The 22,288-nt window shown below is 33.2% G+C and overlaps 1 protein-coding gene across 1 annotated transcript in view; it reads left to right on the top strand.

The window, feature by feature from the left end:
* The window catches only part of LOC140449120 (venom carboxylesterase-6-like), a 35,422-nt gene that overhangs the window by 12,550 nt on the left and 584 nt on the right, over positions 1 to 22,288 (top strand). The window contains exons 4-5 of the mRNA XM_072542265.1: positions 6,532 to 6,862; positions 13,679 to 13,875. Of these exons, the coding sequence (XP_072398366.1) occupies positions 6,532 to 6,862; positions 13,679 to 13,875 (528 nt within the window). The remainder of the gene's footprint in view (positions 1 to 6,531; positions 6,863 to 13,678; positions 13,876 to 22,288) is intronic.

Below are 22,288 nucleotides of genomic sequence, written 5' to 3'. Positions count from 1 at the left end.
AAATCCTACCCAATCAACATCTCGTCTCGGAGAACAATATGGAATTTCAAGATTTAGAGTAGGTAAAATTTTGAAAAGACATGGATACAATCCTCAGGGAACAATTCCCTGGGGATCAATATAGACGTTGAAAATTTTGTCAAACTGCAATGGAAATGTCACATCAAGATGAACATTTTTTAGAGAACGTTTTGTTCACCGTTGAATGTACATTTTCATTGCAGGGCCGTCACAATTTAATGAATGCTCGGTATTGGTCTCGAGGAAATCCTCGTCAGATTTATTTCGCTCGTACCCAGCGTCCTCGAAAAGTAAATCTTTGGGGAGGCATAATAGGGAATCATGTCATTGGTCCATTTTTTATAGACGGTATGTTGACTGGGCGGAAATACTTGGAACTTCTGCAAAATCAAATTGTCCCAGCCCTTCGTAATTTACCAATACCTTTCGATTCCATATGGTTTCAACACGATGGTTGTCCCGCACATAATTCTCGCATCGTCAGTGAATATTTCAGTGCGACTTTTCCTAATCGATTGATTAGTGGCCACGGAGATATTTTTTGGCCTGCAAGATCACCTGATCTTGCACCTTGTGATTTTTTTATGTGGGGATATATCAAGTCCAAGCTATATGGAATTGAAGACGATAGGCCTAATTCTGTCCAAGAATTAAGAGAAAAGATCTCTGATTCAATGAGAGGTATTAGTCCAGAAACATTAACTAATGTTAGAGGAAACTTTTATAATAGAGTGGGTTATTGTTCTGCTGCTAATGGAGGCTTATTCGAACATTTATTGTAAATACATTTCATTAGAATAATTTTTTTTATTTTTATAAAATTTCTACCTATTTAAATATTTTTGGAAGTACATTTATTTAGAACGTTCTTTTATGTTTGAAGAATTTTTACTTTATTTTCGAAAGTACGACATTGTTTTTTCAATAAGATTTTCATATTTTACTATAAACACTTCTAATAAAGACTGAAATAAATGTTTAGTGATTTAAAGCAAAACGATATAATATCTGCATAATTTCCAATTTTTAAAAAAGTAAAACCTTCATGTGGGATTTGAACCCTGATCGCCTGCATGAGAACATCGTGACTTGAACTCTGATCCATCAAACTTTTATATTTCTTTAGTGACAGTTTGGGTTATTGTTCTGCTGCTAATGAAGGCGTATTTGAACATATTGTAAATACGTTTATTTACAATATTTTTTTTTATTTTTGTAAAATTTTTACTTATTTAAACATTCTTTAAACGTTCTTTTAATTTTCAAGAATGTTTACTTTATTTTCGAAAGTACGACAATACTTTAACTTTAAACACTTCTAATACTAGTAAGGACTGACATAAATGTTTAGCGATTCAAAGCAAAACGATCTCTGCATAATTTCAAATTATTAAAAAAAAAAAAAGAAAGAAAACCACATGTGGGTTTTGAACTCTAATCGTCTGCGACGTCTGTGTCGAAGTGTCGAATTCTTACCACTAATCCACGAAGGATTGTGATTATTCCGTGACAAGAGTGTATGCAACTCCTCAAATTATAGTAGAAATTATTCTTGGTTAATAATTTAAAACTTTAGATTAAATAATTACTATTAATTAAATTATTTTATTCACATTTTTGCTTTATTGTGGTCAATCAGTTTTTACTTTATGCGAAATTAAAAAATGGAAATACGTCACTTATTCGACGTTACACATAATAATTATGACCGAGGTGATTTAGCTCGAAGCTAACGTGTAAAGGTGTGAGACTATCGATAGTGGTAATGTAAATTATAGGTTTCTACCGATTATTTCCCCGATAATATTTTTTTTTATTTCACAAGGTAACTGTGTTTTCTATCTCTTACGTTAAAAAGCCGGGTGGTGAGACACTCATCACTGTATATTTCATATTTTTATAATGTATCAGAATATCAGAATGTAGAGTTCTATAGAAGCCAAAGTACATAGTAGGAATTTTCCAGTATATCGAAAAGCCATAATAACCTGGTTAACTTCTTATCTATTGGCAAAAGATTTGTGTATACTTTAGATGGACATTTGTCAATACGAGATAGACGTCCCCGTTTTGCTTTTATTCTATCACACCTGTTAGAATCGGAACTTGAATCATACTTAAAAAAATATTTGGTGTGTTATGCGAAGTACTGATTTCCTTTATTTGACTGTTTTTGATCATTTCTTTTCCATTGTCAGTTTTCCAATTTTTGTTGCCAATAAGGCTTTTGTGTCTTCATTTCTGTTACAATATATACTTTTTCGATATTTTTGGCCATTCTTATCAAAGCAATTCATTGTTCAGGAACATGCAAGACCGACTGACGTTTTTTCGCGTTTTCAATTACAGCATGCATGCTGTCTGCCTCATTTTGGATGTATTCTTTTTCTAAAATCTATGAGTAATACTAACTGGGAAATAGATACACAGTTATCCAAATGGAATATAAGTGATTTAATTCCATTCTTTTTTTTTGGGTTTCTATAAACTTCCACAAACAACTAGCAATTTCGTTTGAATCTCGTTTAGAAATTTGTTTATGCCATATATAACAGAAACCATCATTGATGTCTATATCAAATATGGTAAAGTTGTGGCATACTTACTTTTATAGTAAAAATCGCTTACGTTTGATTGGGGAGTCGCTATAACTTTTTGGAGATCAAAATATGCAACACAGATGGTCTTATCAGTCAAGGTGAGTTCTTTGTCATTGTTTTTTATTTTTCTAGCCACTATTTTATTGGCTAAGTGACGTTCATAGTTCTCATGTCAGTCCATCTTCCCAGTTTTATCAGCTAGTTTAAAGACTGAGCAAACATCGCACTAATCTTTTTTTTATCTAAAGAAACTGATATTAAATTCAATGCTAAAAATGTCTCTATACTGGTGATGCGTAGCAAGTTGTCCAATACTGTTTTCATCGCCATAAAATTCGGTATATATTTTTTGAATGCTTAAACCCTCCTCAAGATACGTTCGCTTAGAATCCTTCCGTATATAATGTGAAGGTACTGACGGAAATAATTTTATGTGATTTCTCATAGTTTCTGCAATATTTGGAGTTAAGTCTATGTGGTCGTACTTGTTTTTCACGATTATCTGATTGTAAAACTAGTTTCCTTTCTTTTAGCTAATGCTGTATTTACCCAAGTTTGTGAAATACCAAGAGTTTTTAAAAACATATTTTTACAAATTTGGTTTTGTTCACCGTCAAGCTGAAAATGATATTGTCGGGAAAAATTTTTACGACAGTGTCCACCAGCAGAAACAGTACTTTGTTTTTTCTTTATCTGTTTCACATGCTGCACAATAAAGTCCCATTGCCTTGTATGATCTTGCAAGTTCCAAAAGTCTGTAGATATCCACTGTCTCATTTCTTTATTTATTTTTGTGGTACACTTAAACCTGCATGTTTGTTGGCAAGGTTCGCCTATTGTTCTTTCCTTAACCAGTTTTCCCCCCACCAACCCACGATTTAGACCAGTTTTAGATTTTACATAAATCAATTCTTCTTCTTTTCTTTCTTGTTTTCTACCCACTTTAACTCTAGTAATACTTTTCTTGTTCTGCTTACTTTTACTTATTTGTTCCTCATTTTCCTTCATCTCATCATATGGAATTTTCTTATTATCATCTTTTAAAGGTAAATAATCTATGTCACCATCTGAGCTTGCATGAAAAGAGTCCTCAGTATGAACTTCAAAATTTTCGTTAACTGTATTCATTCGTTCCTTTTCTGAAAACGAAAGACGATGTATCTTACATTATGAATCTTTACTTATTTATATTAAAACAAACCTATAGACGCTTCGATATAAGCAACTATAACTTCTCTGGTCGTATTTAGGTCCGGGTTATCACAAATTGTTTTTAAAATGAGACAAAATTAATTTATGTTTCTATACATATTCAAAATATACTAACCTCTTGAACAATGCCCTTGTTGAAAATCTGTTTCTCGCTTGTTAGCTGTCCTTAATAAAACTATGAATTGACCTCTCGAGTACATCCTGGATACTTATTTAAATTTATACAAATCCATCATCTATTCACACGTATTATTTCTGATAGCTGTACAACTTTTATACATAAACACTGTTGTTAATGTACGCGTACTTTACTTAACCTCAAAATGCTAAAACTGTATTAACTCACGAGACAACGACGTTTCCATTCGGAATGCCGAGGAAGACTTTACTAACCTAAGATAGGATAGTTTTCGTTGGAAAATGTAAAGATATACAAGTTAGTACAATATCGAATCGCAAAATTGGTTGCCTAAACATGGCGATATTAACTTAGAACTTTGTTCGTTGGAAGATATCGCGGTAATCTAATTCTTCAGGTGTGTAACTCAAAAACGCCAAAAATTGAGATAGTACAGTCTTCGCTCGACTAGTCGAACTAGTCTACTAAGTTATTGAGAAAAATTATAAGTAGAGTGCTTAAAAAGTTATAATAGTTACTACAGTACTATTTTTACTGAAAAATGAAGTAACGATGTAATGACTAATATACAGTATGATGCAAATGTATGGAATAAATTCATTATTTCAGGAACAGACGACTTTTAAAAAAAATCTTAAAACACGTCAATTTTAATTTTTGAATGACCATCAACTGATATATATGTGTTGGATATTACATCATCAGTGTTGGCGTAATGACGTAATCGACGATTTTTTTAAATACAAACCGAGGTCACGCGACAGCTCATTTGAAAGGTCTCCTATCGTCTTTGCAACGATGTAATCACTTGAATATTTATTTCTACAGGGTTGACCAAAATTATGAACTTTGTTATTTAACATGGAATTACAATAAATATTCATTCACTGAACTAAAATATACTAAGAAACTCCACTGGGAATACAACAAAATAGTGTTTTTAGCTGGTTCCGAAAAAAAAAATAATACATTGATAACAAACAATGCTACATTATAATCTGAAATTAATTATTGTAGTAAGTATTTTAAGTTATTTTTCAAAAATATTTAAATTAATATTGTCATTGACTCGTCTTTATTTGCCAATGATCTGTCAGTCTGTAAAATAATACAGGTCAAATTTTTACTCTTAAGCATTAATAACAGTATTTACAAAACTGAAACTAAGAGAAACATAACGAATCCAGATTTTAATCATGATTGGTTATGGAAATAGAGTGAGGACTCAAGCAGAAATTCGTAATTTATTTAATGCTAAATACCCCAATCGCGAAATAAATACTCAGTCAACAGTAAGTAAAATTGAAAAAAAAAAATAGAGAAACGGGCCGTATTAAACACCCAGAAGTGGTAGAAAATCAATATCCGTAGCTAAGAAACTGGACGTTGTACTGGCTTTTCAAGAAAATCCCCATACCAGTTCTAGTCAGGTCGTACTAGATAATAATATCCACCAATCAACTATTGTAAGAGTGCTAAAATAGGAGAAGTGGCATCCATACAAAGTACATCTGGTCCAAAAGCTATTAGAAAATTACTTTGATAGAAGAATCGAATTCTGCAAAACCGTTATGGGAAAATATAACAGAGATAAGGGTTTCATACAAAAGGTCTTTTCTGCTGAACGTTCACGTAAATCGCCAGACATATCGATACTGGGCAAGTGAAAATCCACATTGGATGGAAAAGTATAGGACACAATATTCCGAGAAGGTAAATGTTTGAGCCGGCATTATAAACAATCAAATTGTAGGGTAATATTTTTTTGAGGAAAACTTAACTGCTTCTCGTTATCTAGAATTTCTTCAGGATTATTTGTTGCCACAGCTGAATCAGCTATTTCCAAATAGAAATGATTTGTGGTACCAACATGATGGGGCTCCCCCACACTAGGGCGTTGAGGTACGAAATTACCTTAATAACAATTTCCCAGGTAGGTGGATAGGTATAAGGGGGCCTATCGAATAACCACCAAGGTCTCCAGATTTAACTCCGTTAGACTTTTTTTGGTGGGGACATTTAAAGAGCAGAGTGTATCAAAATCGACAGAATAATGTAGAAGAGTTGAAAGAGCGCATCAGAACAGAAATTGCACAAATAACACCTGAAGTCATCGAAAACGTTAGGAAAGAATTTATTGCCCACCTTACACATTGTATTATTACTGAAGATCGTTAATTTGAACATTTGTTGTAATTTAATTATATTTAAGTAAACATTTATTGTAAGTTAATTGTATTAATAAACCAACAGTTTTGGTTAACCCTGTAGAAATAAATATTCAAATGATTATATCGTTGGAAAGGCAATGAGCTGTCGCGTGACCTCGGTTTGTATTTAAAAAAATCGTCGATTACGTCATTACGCCGACACTGATGACGTAATGTCCAACACACTATATCAGTTGATGGTCATTCAATAATTAAAAGTGACGTGTTTTAAGACTTTTTTTAAAAAGTTGTCTGTTTCTGAAATAATGAATTTATTCCATACATTTGCATCATACTGTAAATGGTTTACAATTTAAACGACTAATATTAAACATTACTTTTTTTTTAGTTAACAGGCAATGCTTCAGTTCTTTTTTGGATCCACGGTGGAGAATTTATTGCTGGAAGTATCTCTTTTGATTTGCGTAAACCAGATCATTTTATTAATCAAAATGTAGTTCTAGTAACAGCACAATTCAGATTAGGAATCTTTGGCTTTATGAGCACTGGGGATCTAGTCTGCCCAGGAAATCTTGGACTAAAGGATCAACTGATGGCACTAGATTGGACCAGACGAAATATTCAACATTTCGGAGGTAATCCAAATAACATTACAATAGGTGGCCTTAGTTCTGGTGCTGCATCCGTTGGTTATCATCTACTTTCTCCAAAATCAAAAGGTAAGTTTGTTATCATGTATAATGCAGGGTCCGCAACACAAGACATAAGCCTTAATCCTATAATTATCTTATTTCCACAACGCTTTCGATTTGTTTGTCATCTTATATTTTCCATAATTTATTCCATCCATTTTTTAAAATTTCATTAGTCAAACTGTCCCACGAGTTCGCTAACATATGACAGCAGTCTTTTTAATTTAACTGTTTCGAAAAAGTGATGACGATGTCTCGTCTCGTTCAGAGATAAGCAAACGTTGTAACACTTGCTTCCGGTACAGTTTCTTACATTTAACAATAATTCCCTGATCAATGGGATGCAAAAGAGCCGTTATATTAGGGGGAAAACATCACCACAAAATCTTCGTCAACTGCGTTTAAACGGTCTAATCCAGGATGAGTCGGCGCATTGTCAATAAGCCGCAATACTTTTCCCGTCTTCTCTTCTTTCTCCCTGTGTTTCTTTACTTCGGGTATAAACATCTTAGAAAACCACTCCATGAAGATTTCCGAATCCATCCCAGCACTTTTTTGTCCTCTATATGTGACAGGAAGAAATGCGATGTTTTTGAAGAAACGCGGTTTCTTGCTTTTGCCTATTACCAGCAAAGGAAGAGCATGCGTGCCACTTGCGTTTGAACATACCATAGATGTAATTCTGTCCTTGCTTACTTTATAACCAGGAGCTTTTTTCTCGACGAGATGCGAGGGATTTGCTTGGGATCGCATGCCAATTTATACCTGTTTCGTCTGCGTCATAAACGTCATCCCTTGAATAATTTTGAGATATTACGAGCTAGCTGAATTTTATTTTAAATGCTTTTGCTGCAACAGTGTCACGCGACAGAATTTCTCCTTCAATTTGAAGTTCTCTAATGCCGTGCCGCATTTTAAAAATTTTGAACCATCCGGTACTTGCTTTGAAGTCAGTGGGACCGTTCAGCTTTTTATTTAATTACATGGCTTTTTCACAGAGAAGTGGGCCAGATATTGGTTCCCCCAAACTACGCCTCTGAGTAAACCATAAATAAACAGAATCTTCCAACTTTGTATTTTGTGAAGTTTTTAGCGTTTTCCTACATTTTGGACCATCATTCGAATCGAGTTTTGTCGTATAATGTAGTATACATTCCCGTTTGTTTTTAATATCGGTAATTGTCGCCTTCCCTACTCCATAAAACCTGGCCAGGTTTGCTCCAGATTCTACCTTTTGGAGTCGATTTAAAATCTCAATTTTTTTTTAGTCGTTAGGGTTGTATGTTTTCTTTTCCTGCTCACTGAATTAGCCAATATGTATGTAGTACTTTTGCAATAACAAATCACATACACACTCTCACACACAACAAATGAAGCTTTCACAAATTTAACACACGTGAACTTCTCTAAGCAGGAATCACCAACGCACTCACAATACAGCGAACAACGAGCGACTAACACAACACATGTTTATGTGCAGGCATTACGCGCGGTTGCCAACTTTTAATATCGCAACGAGGTGCGTTTGCAGTCAAGAATTTATTTTATATAATTTCGATCCGCGATCATATTTTTTAATTTTATAATTTTTTTTTTGCGTTCGGATTAGCGAACGTTCGAATTACCAGGGTTCGGATTATCGACGCTCTACTGTATATATATACGGTGAAACTTCTCTATAACGGACACCGACGGGGGAAAATAATGTGTAGAGTTGTCCGTTATGTACAGTTATCGCTAAATCAATTGAAATAAAAATGAAATTTCGATTTGCTTGATCTTTGATTATACATTTTCGTACATATTTGCATGAGCATATACACAAATAAAACAAAAAATTCTAACGTAAAAAGGTAGGTATTACTTCTTAAATAATCATCAATTTTGGTTTGTTTTTTGTTTTGAACATTATTTTTCACAATTTCTGACTCCACATTTTGAATTACATAATATATTTTTTAACTTACTCTTTTACCACCTATATATATAGGTATATATATATATATATATATATATATATATATATATAATAATTCCAGGTCTCTTAATTTTAGGTAAGCATCATTTAAATAACTTACAGTTGTAATAAGTTTTTATTCATCCTCATTATTCTCTCTCCAAAATTATTGTAAATTCGAAACACGAAATTTGTAAACACGAAATAAGAAAAGAATGGCAGCTGTATAATATATCAGAGTTGTTTGAAAATGACAGAAAAAATATTGCCGAATTCTACCAAAACTGTACTGACGGCCCAGAAATTATGAAATGCGAGGTAAACACGCTATAAATAATGCTAAAATTAGAAAAGCTTGTGGTCCATATGATACACCAATTGAGTTGCTGAAACTAATAGAGGATGATAACATAAAAGTAGTAGTAAGACTTTTTAATTCAATATATAACACCGGAGTGATTCCCACAGATTGGCTCAAATCCATCTTTGTCGCAATACCTAAAAAACACAATGCGAGAAAATTCTCAGAATATCGATTAATTAGCCTAATGAGCCACACTCTTAAAATTTTCACACAACAGAATTAGACGCAAATTCGCAGAAGATCTCGAAGATACCAATTTGGTTTTAGAAATGCTATGAGAACCAGGGAGGCACTTTTTGCGCTTAACATCCTATTAAAAAAATGCCGTGAGCAACGAAAAGATGTATTTGCATGTTTCGTGGACTTTGAAAAGGCATTCGATAAAGTACAGCATGTAAAATTATTGCAAATACTGAAAAATATCGGAATAGATGACAAGGATATTCGTGTCATTAAAAATTTGTACTGGAATCAAACTGTTATCGTAAAAATTGGAGATAACTACACCGATGAAATCTCCATACAACGAGGAGTCAGACAAGGTTGCATTTTGTCGCCAACATTGTTCAATGTTTACTCGGACCAGTTATTTAAAAAGGCACTTGAGAGACAACCATATGGAATAAAAATAATCAACGGGGAACTACTTAATGTGATTAGATATGCAGACGATACAGTAATTCTGACAGATAATATTGAAGGTCTCCAAATTCTGCTTGATCGTATTCAAGAGGTAGGAGAGGAAATGGGCATTAAAATAAAGTAAAACAAAACCAAATTTTTAGTGTTTAGTCGTGACCCACATCCCGATGTAAAGCTTCAATTAAACGAAGTCCAAGTTGAGAAAGTTATCAAAATGACATATTTGAGAACTGTGATAACGGACCAACTAGATCCAGACATAGAAATAAAACGTAGAATAGCAATGACTAAAACTACTTTTATGAAAATGAAGTAATTTCTTTGCAATAATCATCTCAGTTTAGATCTAAGACAAATAATGGTTAAGTGCTATGTTTAGTCCGTACTTTTGTATAGTACAGAAGTGTGGACGCTAAAAGTATCGATCATAAACAAAATTGAAGCATTGGAAATGTGGGTTCATAGACGAATGCTAAAAATACCTTGGAAAGAAAGGACAACTAATAAAGAAGTACTAAGGACCGTCAACAAAGATAGAGAACTGCTAAAGACTGTTAAACATCGAAAAATGTCTTATCTAGGACATATAGTAAGGGAAAGTCGACAGAAAATATTACAACTGATCCTTAAAGGCAAAATAGAGGGCCGTAGAAGTGTGAGAAGAAAACAAGTTTCTTGGTTAGAAAACATTAGTGAATGGACATAGATATCAAATGCAGAACAATTATTCCATATTAAAGAAGATCGAGAAGCCTTCGCAATGGTGATCGCCAACGTCGGATAATTCTGATATGGCAAGCGAAGAAGAAGAAGTCTCTCATAAACCATTGGTTAAAAAAACTTCAGATTATTATTATGTATTAGTCAGAGGCGTATCAAATAAATTTTTATACATTAAATATTCGATAGTTATAAGGAAATTTTTATGCTAAAACACTATAGTATCGATGAAAACACATTCAGTTTTAATCCTATTTTTTGTAAAACATTTCCGCTTTTACTATAAAGCTTTTTTAAATGGGCCGTTTTCTTTAAAATGTCACAAATTTGAGTTTTTCATATTTGAAACTTTACAAAAATTTCTGAAACATAATTTCATATAAATATCTTTTCATATAAATACAATGTTGGATTTTTGCAATTATCATTTCGACTATTGTATTTAAAGTGCGATAAAAGAGTTATTAGTAAAACATTTTTATATTTATACGGTCACAGCGGAAGAGTCCTTTTCTATAACTAACGAGGGGGTTGTTGTAACTAATTTGTTATTTTTATTTTTGAAATGTTTTATAATTTTTTTTTACAGGAAACCTAAAAAAGATCTTACTAACGAATGCGATAAAGCATGTAAAACGTTTAACACGTTAAGCTCCAAAGCATGAACCCGCTTCTTTTGTCTCGGATCAAAGGATTTTTTTTACTTCTGACATCAAAATTATATTAGTTTTTATGTGTGCATGAAAATTTGACATTCTGACAATTTAAACAAGGAAAAACATTATGGTCACTTTTGGTGCACACGATCTGTGGATAAAACTCTTTGTTCTTGGTTTTAGTCCAGACCATGTGCACCAGGTTGTCCCACACAGTTTTTAATGCATGAACAAAATATATTGCAACAAATATACATATTATGATATTCTATTACATTAACTTCTTAACAGTACTTCCATGGATATCAAAAAAACACTTAATGCACATAAAAGTAGTTGAGGGGCAGCCTGGACACCATGTATGTACTTTTTAGCATGTTTCATTGAGGATTGCCTTCTATCGCGTTCTGAAAAAGATTTATACCAAAGTGTGTATGTTCCTCTATTCTCTGTTTCTATAATGCAATATCGCACTGGACGGATTGTTCTTGTTGTGGTTCGGGAGCACCCCTAGTGTGTAGCAATGATAAAACTATTTTTTCTCGGAAAGAAGTAATAGGTATTATGTTACCCGTAACATATTTGTAAAGCACATGCGCATTGACAACTGCCGTATTAGTCAAAAGTTCGATAGCGACTTTCGGGTACCACTTAATAATTCTACGAATGGGAGAACTGGATGCCGCTTTTTGGTCCGAGACATCAATAAAGACTTTTGTTGCATTGTATTCGACAACAGTCGATGGCTTAGTAACAGGTCTGCGTTTAGTCGCTACTTCAATCATTGAAGGAGCATCCTTAGTGGTTATAAAGAGAACGTCTCTCTTATCTTTCCACTTGCTGACAATAACTTTTGTGTTGCTTTGTAAAGATTTAATTTCTCCTCGTTTGAGCTTGACATTTACGACAGCTTTTGGATTGGGTTTCCTGTTGGCGCGTAATGTACGAACTAAGTGTGTGCTTTATCTGTTTAACTCGTGTGCTAGTTCAACGCTTGTATAGAAACTATCCGTGAATAATATTCTTCTGGTACATAAAAGAGGTTGCATGAGTTCCATAACTACCCTAGAAGCTAAGGATTTCTCTGATAGCCCTCATATTTAAGCCCTTTTCTAGGTATATATTAAAGAAGGCTTAACCTTCCACGAAAAAGCTCCATTGTCTCATCAATACACAGAGAATTGTTAGGCGTACAAATTTTCTGAAATTTACTATTCAATACTGTTATAAGAGGTAAGATTTTGTACAGTCTGTTATTTAGTGGAATATTTTCATTATCGAAAATGTGAAAACAACGTAAAAGGACATCGAATCGGTTAATCTCATCCATATTATAGCTGTTAAAAAACGAAGTAATTTATCTCTATCTGTGTCTTGCCATTTGCACAAAAGCGAATAATTTTTAATGGTTTCATTTAAAATCCCCTTAACTACTTTGTCTTGAGCATATCTATTTGTTTCTGTTACCAATAAATCTTGAATTTCATTACCAACAAATACTAAGTAAAAATTAATCGGTTGATGACCACGTAGCTGCTCTTCGTCAATGTTGAATACTGGACTATCAGTGAATTTAAATTAATGTAGTTCTTCTGGGCCATCTATTTCTTTCCACATTATTATTTCTGCTCTTAAATTAACATCGTCTATATTGACGATTCCTTCAGTTTCTCTGAGTCCTAAATAATTAACAAATTAATACAAAATAAAATAATGGCAAATCAGACACCTTATCAATTACTAAACCCTCGACTAAATTAGAAGGACCTGGTTCGTTATACAACTTTTGTTTTTTTCTTGGTCTACTAACATCGTCACCCCTTTCTATAAAGTAAGAAAACAATTAAGACACCAATCTGTACTGTGAGCGAAATTAGTTACCTATTACCACTTTATCAATAGAACTACTGGGTCCAGTTTCTTTGTCACTACTCAATTAAAGTTGATCACTTGTCATTCTCTCGATAAGCAGGATCAGCATCATAATCTGATATAATATCTGAAATCAGATTCTTCTAGTATTCGACAAAATTCATCTTCTGATAATCATTTTTGTTCATTATACGAAGATATGAATACTTTTCTACTACAGAAAATGAATAAAATTGTAGCACACGATGATACCACAGTGAAATACAAATGTCAACTAAAAACCTAACCTACAAAAACTAGAGGCAGGTTTTACCGGACCAAGACAGATTTCCGTTTTCTATAGATCAGATCTTTTAAATTTATCATATACCAACACAAAAACTGTGTCTCTCACGTGGCCACAGTCTCTTAAACACGATAACATACTGAGGCCAAATTGGTACACATGGTCTGTGGTAAAAAACGTGCTGTGCACTAGTGTGGTGAACATGAGGCTTAACGTGTTAAAAAAGATACACCAACAAAAACTACTGCTGAATAGCAAAACAGCAATTTTGTTGACTAATATAAAGCTTCGCGCAGTATTTTTCTTTTAAATTTGCATGTAAATATTTTGATTTTATGTTTTTTAGATAAATTTCAAAAAGCAATCATGAACAGTGGCAATTCTGAATGTCTATGGTCATACAATAGAAATGCAGTGCAAATAGCGTTTAAAACTGGTGAAAGCTTTTTAATTTTTACTTCCAAATCTGAGGAACTCGTATCTGGTTTAAAGGATGTCGACTACAAAGATCTACAAAGGAATTCAATTGCCGTGGCATCGTCGGTAAGTATTTTTGATATATTTTTCTTTTAACATATTAGACTAGGGCGGATCTATTTTGAGGTAGATGTGAAAGCTAACATTCGGATTTTTGCAGAAAAAGTTGTGTGGTAACTTCAATAATAATTGACTTATCCTCCCTCTTAAATAGGTCGGGAATTTAGAAATTACTAAAAACATCGATTTTTTTCTACTTTCTTTCTCTATTGTCTTTTTGCCAAAAGTCAAAAAACGTTTTAAAAGTGAAGAGTGCAGCTTTCTTATGTAATTTTTGCATTTTGCCGTAATTGAAGTCAGTTTTTTAAAACGTGTTAAATAAATAAACGTTGCGCGTTATTTGCCATTTTTTTGAACTCTCGTGAGATCAAAATTTTTATATAAAAATTTTTTTTATAAAAGGTACATTAATAAAAAAACCCTATCGGACTGCATCACAGAACGTTTTTGGAATAATTATCCTATCATCAGTGCTATCCTAAAATAAGTATAACCCCGTTCAAACGTTAAAGTTAAAATTGTGTTTATTGGTAAAAACCATTTAAATGTAGTTAGATTGACTTTTACATAATTACATCTTTGATATTTAAAAACTATGACGTTTAAGTTATAAAAGGAATTGATCACAAGGCAACGTAGAACAACGTAGGCAACGTTATTAAATATTTTTAATGACATTTAAAATGATACGTCACAAATTCCAGACAGCTGGAAGGAATATATTCTAATACCTATCAAAAAACCTGGGAAACCAAAAAATTCCAGTAGATCATATAGACCAACATCCTTAGCCTCTTGCTTCCTAAAGACGTTAGAAAGATTGATTAAAAACATAATTGAACATTGTTTAGAGCAAGAACATATTCTCCCAAAATCTCAGTATGAATTACGAAAATCAAAATCAACTCAAGATGCCATAACTGCCTTAGTCTCATCCATACTAATAAACTTTACTGATAATATGTATATTATGGCTGCTTTTCTTGATGTCTCCTCTGCATTCGATACCGTTAACTTGGACATTATGCATAAAAAGCTATTATACATCGGGTTCCCCATCACCATAGCTAGCTTTCTGAGGACACTGTACACTAATAGATCAACTTTTTTAAAAATCAACCATTCCATCTCTCCACCACGTCACAAATATAAGACTTCCACAAGGTAGCATATTAAGCCCAATACTATTTATTTTATATAATATGGATTTAGAAAGTTGTATTAATAGCACAACAAAAATTATTCAATATGTTGATGATGTAGTAGTTTAAACCCACAAATCATTGGATATATGTAAAAATAATTTTGATCTCTCAATTAAAGCTTTTCTTAATCACTATGAAAATATTGGTTTAGAAATATCAGAATTTAAAACAGAAATTTGTATTTTCTCTATAAAACATCAAATTCCACAAGGTCATCTGGAAGTAGGTCAAATTCAATTCTCTATTAAACTTATTTAGACATAGAAAACTTCTATGGAGGGATCAAATCCATCAAGTCATAAAGAAGTCTGAAAATACAATGAATATTCTAAGAGCCTTTTGTAAAACTAACTGGGGCGCTGATCCAAATGTAGCACTTTTATTTAACCGTACCATTTTCGATTACAGTTATCATTTGTATGGAACTGCCGCAAACACACATTTAAATAAATTAGAAATACAAAAAAATAAATGCCTTCAGCTTTGTCTTGGATATTTGAATTCTACACCCGTTAATATAATATAATGGGAGTTGAGGCGATAGAATCACCTGTGAAATTTCAACGGGAGTTTTTAAGTGATAAATTCATTACCATAGGGAAAAATACTATGTAAATGATATATTCATATTTTATCAATTTTAGATCTAACTCATAAAGAAAAATGTTTTCTTCTGGTAAATAGTTACTTGAGGATATCTCAATACCGACGTACTTTCCATACGTATGAAAATCAAGTTTCACCTATGTATTCCCATGTATTAGAAGAGCTTTTCTCAAAACATATTAATACCTTTTTTATGGACAGTAATTTAGATCCAGTCGCTTTTCAATCATTTATACGACATAAATGGCCACATTATCAGTACGGATCTAAAGTACAAAACAAAGTAGGATGTGCACTAATTAATATTCAAAGTGGATTTAAAAAATTATTGAAATTGCCAGCTGAATCATCGATATACACTGCTGAAATGACAGCGATTCTTCTTGCATTAAGGCATATACATAGTAACGAACCCTACAGCTGCATAATATTTACAGACAGTAAGAGTGTCGTCGACAGACTAACAAACGTACATAGCTCCAAACAACTAAATCATATAGAACTAGAAATTATGACTATTTACAATAAAATTACAAATTTAGGTAAAAACATTATTATATCATGGATAAAGGAACACGCGGGCATTAATGGCAATGAAATAGCAGATAGCCTAGCCAAATCTGCCCTAGAGATAGGCGGAGAAGCTCCCTTGAACTTACTCCCCTTTTTAGACATTAATATAATTAGTAAACGGCATCAAAAAGAAAAATGGCAAACATATTATCGAAACACGAGAACTGGAAATAATTACAAACAAATGCAGCCTGAAATACCCATAAAAAGATGGTTTCAGACTCTATCAAATCGCCATTTCATAAGGGTTATAAACAGATTAAGATCTAATCATGCTCTTACCCCCCTTCATATGTATAAGTTGGGTCTCACGGAGTCACCTAATTGCAAGTGTGGAAACGAAGGTAACCTTTTACATATTTTCCTTGAATGTTCCCACGAATCAGTAAACATAAACAAATTTTATGATAATCTTATTATATTAAAAATTCCACTTCCCGTCTACCTTGATTTTCTCTGGAGATATCAATATATAGATAAGATATACAGAAAAATTCCTCTGATTGTAAAAATTGTTTGTCTTTAAATTTGTCTGGATAATTGGCTCGGCCAAGGCCATCAAACTAAAATAAAATAAAAAAGGTGAAAGAAATAATAAGTTAGACTTACTCACAATCAATTTAATTTAACTAATCGGACGACCGGTTTCGCTTTCTACAATATGCAAAGCATCTTCAGGTCACGATACAAAGTTAAAATGCTGAAAACAATAAAGATAGTTTGAACCATGTTCTTTCAACCATCAATTAATAGAGTACCGGCATGTAAGTAATGTTTATTTAGTTGTTCATTTATTTATTGATTCATTACAGTTTAATAGACGATGTTACCAATTTGTGGGTCTTACCTTGTCTGCTTAAACATTTTATTATTATTAATTTTATTCATTTATAAAACCACAGACATGTAATATTGGCATAATTACTGTAATTTATATAATTTGTATCACCTACCTAAGTTTTTATCTTTATTAGACAACACCCTAATAAGGGATTATTGTTTTCAGCATTTTAACTTTGTATCGTGACCTGAAGATGCTTTGCATATTGTAGAAAGCGAAACCGGTCGTCCGATTAGTTAAATTAAATTGATTGTGAGTAAGTCTAACTTATTATTTCTTTCACCTTTTGAAATGGACTCACACAAGCAACACATTCATGATTTAAAATAAAATAAAACAGTAGCAACCATCAATATGTTGGAATTTAGAATATGATTTACCCTGAAAGTTTGTTAGAAAAAACTAAATTAAAAAAATGTAAATTAGGCATCATTGTAAGGGGATTGAAGATTGATAAAAGTTATGAATGTGGGTAGGCAACCAACTATACAGATATCTCAATTCAATGGTGAAGAACTAAAGATTTTAAAAGGCCCCATATGTTTTTTAACATTTGGTACCTGGAATATGGAAAGTAGATATGTGTAGGACGTTGGATTATTTAAATTTATTATTACAGAGTGAAATGTTAATTGAATTATGTGAGTGTGTATTTGATATAGAAGGCGAACAGAATAATTGGTGGAATGTACTGGTATATTACTTAACTTATAACTTAAGTAGAAAAAGGCCCTACATGTAAAAAACAATATTGGAGAGTGAATTAAATACTAATGTATGTTAACAAAATATGGAAAACCAACAAAATTAATTAGTAAAAGGTGACTCTGTTTTGGATAAAGTTATAATTTGTAATATTTTATTGTTATTGTGAGATGAAAAATAACTGGATAAGAGATCTTCAGAGGTCCGAAACCGTAACCTAAAGAAAGTACGTGTAGATGAGGGAAATGAAGTATACTATAAAGGAAAATTTTGGGGAGGGATGATTTTAGTTAAAACAGTTCTGTAAAAAATGGAGTGGGCGTTACTGTTAATAATAAGAAAGATTCTGATGTGTGTCTTGGTTTAAGATGGATCATGGAATTATCTAAGTAAGTTAGTGAAGAGGATAGACATATGTATAAGTTCATACAAGGTTTATACAAGTGTGAATGTAGGTAGGCAACCGACTATACAGATATCTGATTGAATGGTGGGGAACTAAGGATTTTTATAAAAGGTCCTATATTTTTCCAACATTTGGTAGGTAGATTGAGATACACTTTGTACAGTAAACTCTATCTTAACGGACACCTATCTTCGCCGTACAACTCGTCTATACGGACGGTTTTTAAAACAAAAATTATTCTGAGACATTTGAAAGAATACCCTTTAACTCCCTTCAACGGGCACTTTTAACAACGGACGCGGACAGTAAATGATATCATTTTTTTTTGCAAATATTTCCTTAACCCTGCAGTTTAAATAATCATCAATCATATCAATTACCGAAATAATTGTTTTCTCATTGAGATACTAATAACTGCTTGATAAAAAAGATACAAATATAAAATATATGATATAACTGTTTACGTTATCACCACTAAGTAATAAAAATCTGTTGTAAGTTTGATGTTTCTACTTAACATTTAACTGTTTGGAAAATCCAGCAAAATAATAAATTTTGTCTGATGAAGCATATTTAAAAACTCAACTAGAGTGGAACAGAAGTTAAGAGTAGACATCGTTGTAGATTTGTCGTAGACAAATTTTATATCTATCTCAACATCTACCTATATAATTAAAGTAACTGAAATAATTTTGGTTCTGAACGTTTAGCTACGTGGCGTCCACCAAAAGGAAGTTTTTAAGTTTGAAAGAAAAAGTCGATTTGGTTCATTATGCGAAGACGCATAAGTTTAGTGTAGACAGTTAGCAGAAAAATTTGGAATTGGTAAAACTCAAGCCAGTGAAATTTTGAAATACGAGAGTGATTTAATTAATCAGTTTTCTGAGGGCGCAAACCTGGAAGCGAAAACAAAATTTTTGAAAACCGATGATGTTTCATTAGACCAAATTGTTTTTGATTGGTTCTGAAAGTGCGGTCTAAAAATATTCGTGTTTGTAGTAAAATTATTCAAGAAAATGCATTAGAAAAGTTGCAAGGGAACTAAGTGTTGAAATGAAAGCTTCTGGTGGATGGCTCAAGAAATTTTGTAAGCGATACAATATTTCTTTCACACCTATATGTGGCGAAGCAGCTGCTGTAGATTTATGAGTGATTTCTGACTGGAAGGAAAAGCTGCTCACTTTACTGAAAGGATACTCTCTACGAGACATTTTTAACTCAGATAAAAGGGGATTATTTTTTAGAGCATTACTTAACAGAACGTACCCTAAAATGAGAAAGGTAGGACTTCCAAAGATAGAATCACAATTCTATTTTGCAAAAACATTATAGGAGACAAAGAAAAAAGGCCACTGGTAATCGGAAAAAGTAAAAACCCTCGTTTTTACAAGGGTTCCCAAGTAAAAAAATTACCTATCTAATGGTATAGCAATAAGAAGTCGTGGATAACAAGGCAAATCATGACAGACTTTCTTCTTAAGGTGTTCTCTCCCTTACTAAAGGTTGGCTATAACTACAGCAAATTGCTCTCTATCTTGAGCTGTTCTTAGTATCGAATGTGTGTCCATGCCTGTCCAGTCTCTTACATTTTTCAGCCAGGAGCATTTTCTTCTTCCTGGACCTCTTCTACCTTCCACTTTCCCTTCCATTATATGTCGTAGGAAGTTGTATTTTTCTCCTCTGTCAATATGTCCTAGATAACTCGTTTTTCTGGTTTTTACAACATTTAGGAGTTATCTAGTTAGGTCAATGATATTAAAGGAACGATTCTGGCAGTAAACAGGGAAGTTAAAACACAGATCAGAAAGAGAAAGCATAACGAATGGATGACGGACGAAATTATGGATCTAATGGAAAAGCGAAGGCAACATAAACAACAACGTAATCAAGACAAATACAAACAAATACACAAGGAAATTCACCAGAAAATTAAGAAAGCAAAAGAACGTTGGATGGTGGAAAGGTGCAACGAAATAGAACAATTGCAGGAAAAAGGAGATAGTTTTGGACTACATAAGAAGATCAAAGAAATATCGAATATACACAAAAGCCACCACAGAACAAGAATACGCAACGACAGAAACGAATACATAGAGTCAGAAAAGGAGATAGCAATGGCGTGGAAAGAATACGCAGAAAGACTTTTTAATGACGAAAGACCTACACAACCAACGCGCAAACTTCTTTCCGAAAACTTATCAGGGCCATCAATAATGCGAAGTGAAATAGAATATGCAGTTAGAACCACAAAGATGCATAAAGCAACAGGTCCAGATGAAATTAATATAGAAGCAATAAAACTACTAGATGAGGAGAATATCGAAATCTTGGTAAAGCTGTTCAATAGAATTTATGATACTGGTTACATTCCGCGAGAATGGCTGCAGTCATCCTTTGTGATGATCCCAAAAACAGCTAATGCCACAAAATGCAATAAACACCGCTTAATCAGTTTAATGAGTCACTTGCTGAAACTCTTCCTTAGGATATTACACTCAAGAATGTACAAGATACTAGAAGAACTTAGCGGGTCAACACAATTCGGTTTTAAGGGAGGACTAGGAACAAGAGAGGCAATTTTATGTTTGAATACCTTAATACAAAACTGTTTAGATCAACGAAAAGATGTCTACCTCACCTTCATCGACTACGAGAAAGCATTTGACAATGTTAAACATGATATCATGATGGAACTACTACATAGGGCCAACATTGACCAGAAGGAGATCAGAAGTATTCAGAATCTATACTGGAACCAAATGGCAAAGGTGAGGATTGATCAAGACCAATATACGGATGAATTTGAAATCCGGAAAGGTGTCCGCCAAGGCTGCATACTCTCTCCGATGCTTTTTAATTTATATGTTGAAAATATATTTGCGGAAGCATTAGAAGACACGGAATTAGGCATTAAAGTGAACGGCATACCAATTAGCAACCTACGCTATGCGGACGATACAGTGATTATTACTGATAATTTGGAAGATCAGCAGTTATTACTTGATAGGGTGAATAGCATAGGTAAAAAATATGACCTCAAAATCAACATTTTAAAAACGAAATATATGGTCATTAGCAGAAACCCTCCAGAAAACCCGATAATATGCATAGGTGACGATCGCATAAAACGCGTGAAAACTTTTAAATACCTTGGCACCACAATCAATGACCAATCGGATCCACAACAAGAAATAAAAACCCGAATACAAATGGCAAGACAAGCTTTTGTGAAATTCAGACCGCTTCTATGTAATCAAAACCTAAATTTCGAAATACGCTACAGAAAGGTCAAGTGCTACATATGGTCCATTTTGCTTTATGGCATGGAAACGTGGACTTTGAAAAAAACTTTCAACAAACTTGAAGCATTTGAAATGTGGTCATTGAGAAGAATGATGCGCATACCTTGGGTGGATAGAGTTCGAAACGATGACGTCCTTAAGAGAAACGGCGTGGAAAGAGAACTCTTTGAATTATTTAAAAAACGCAAGATTGGTTACCTTGGGCACATATTGAGAGGAGCAAAATATGAAATACCACAGTTAATCTTACAAGGGAAGATCGAAGGTAGGAGAGGAGCCGGCCGCAAACAATTATCCTGGTTAAGGAATATTAAAGAGTGGACAGGAATACACAATACAGACGAGCTGTGTCACGCCGCCAAGAACAGAATTCTAGTAATGAGATAGTCGCCTACGCACTTTGGTGTATGGCATGTTAAGAAGAAGAAGGAGTTATCTCTTAGTGCCTATTCTTCTCAGCACCTCGTTGTTGGTCACGTGCTCTCTTTAAAATATCTTCAGCATCCTTCGAAAAACCCACATCTCAAAGGATTATACACGTCTTATACTTGTGATTCCGAAAGTCCATGTTCCATGATGAGGTAGAGTGTATTAGGAATTTTTTCATTATTTGAAAAGCGGACCTAGCATACTCTATACGAGCACTTATTTCAACTTCGTAATCAAGATTGTTTGTTATCCAGCAACCAATCTGTTTGTTGTAGATACGAATATTAATGTCGGCATTTGGTGAACGTGTAACGGCCATTACTTTTGTTTTATTTGTGTTTATATTCAGCCT

Source organism: Diabrotica undecimpunctata, chromosome 8, assembly GCF_040954645.1.
Source record: "Diabrotica undecimpunctata isolate CICGRU chromosome 8, icDiaUnde3, whole genome shotgun sequence".
Taxonomy (NCBI): Eukaryota; Metazoa; Arthropoda; class Insecta; order Coleoptera; family Chrysomelidae; genus Diabrotica; species Diabrotica undecimpunctata.
Note: the sequence above shows the minus strand (reverse complement) of the source record. Positions and strands in the feature narration are given on the sequence as shown.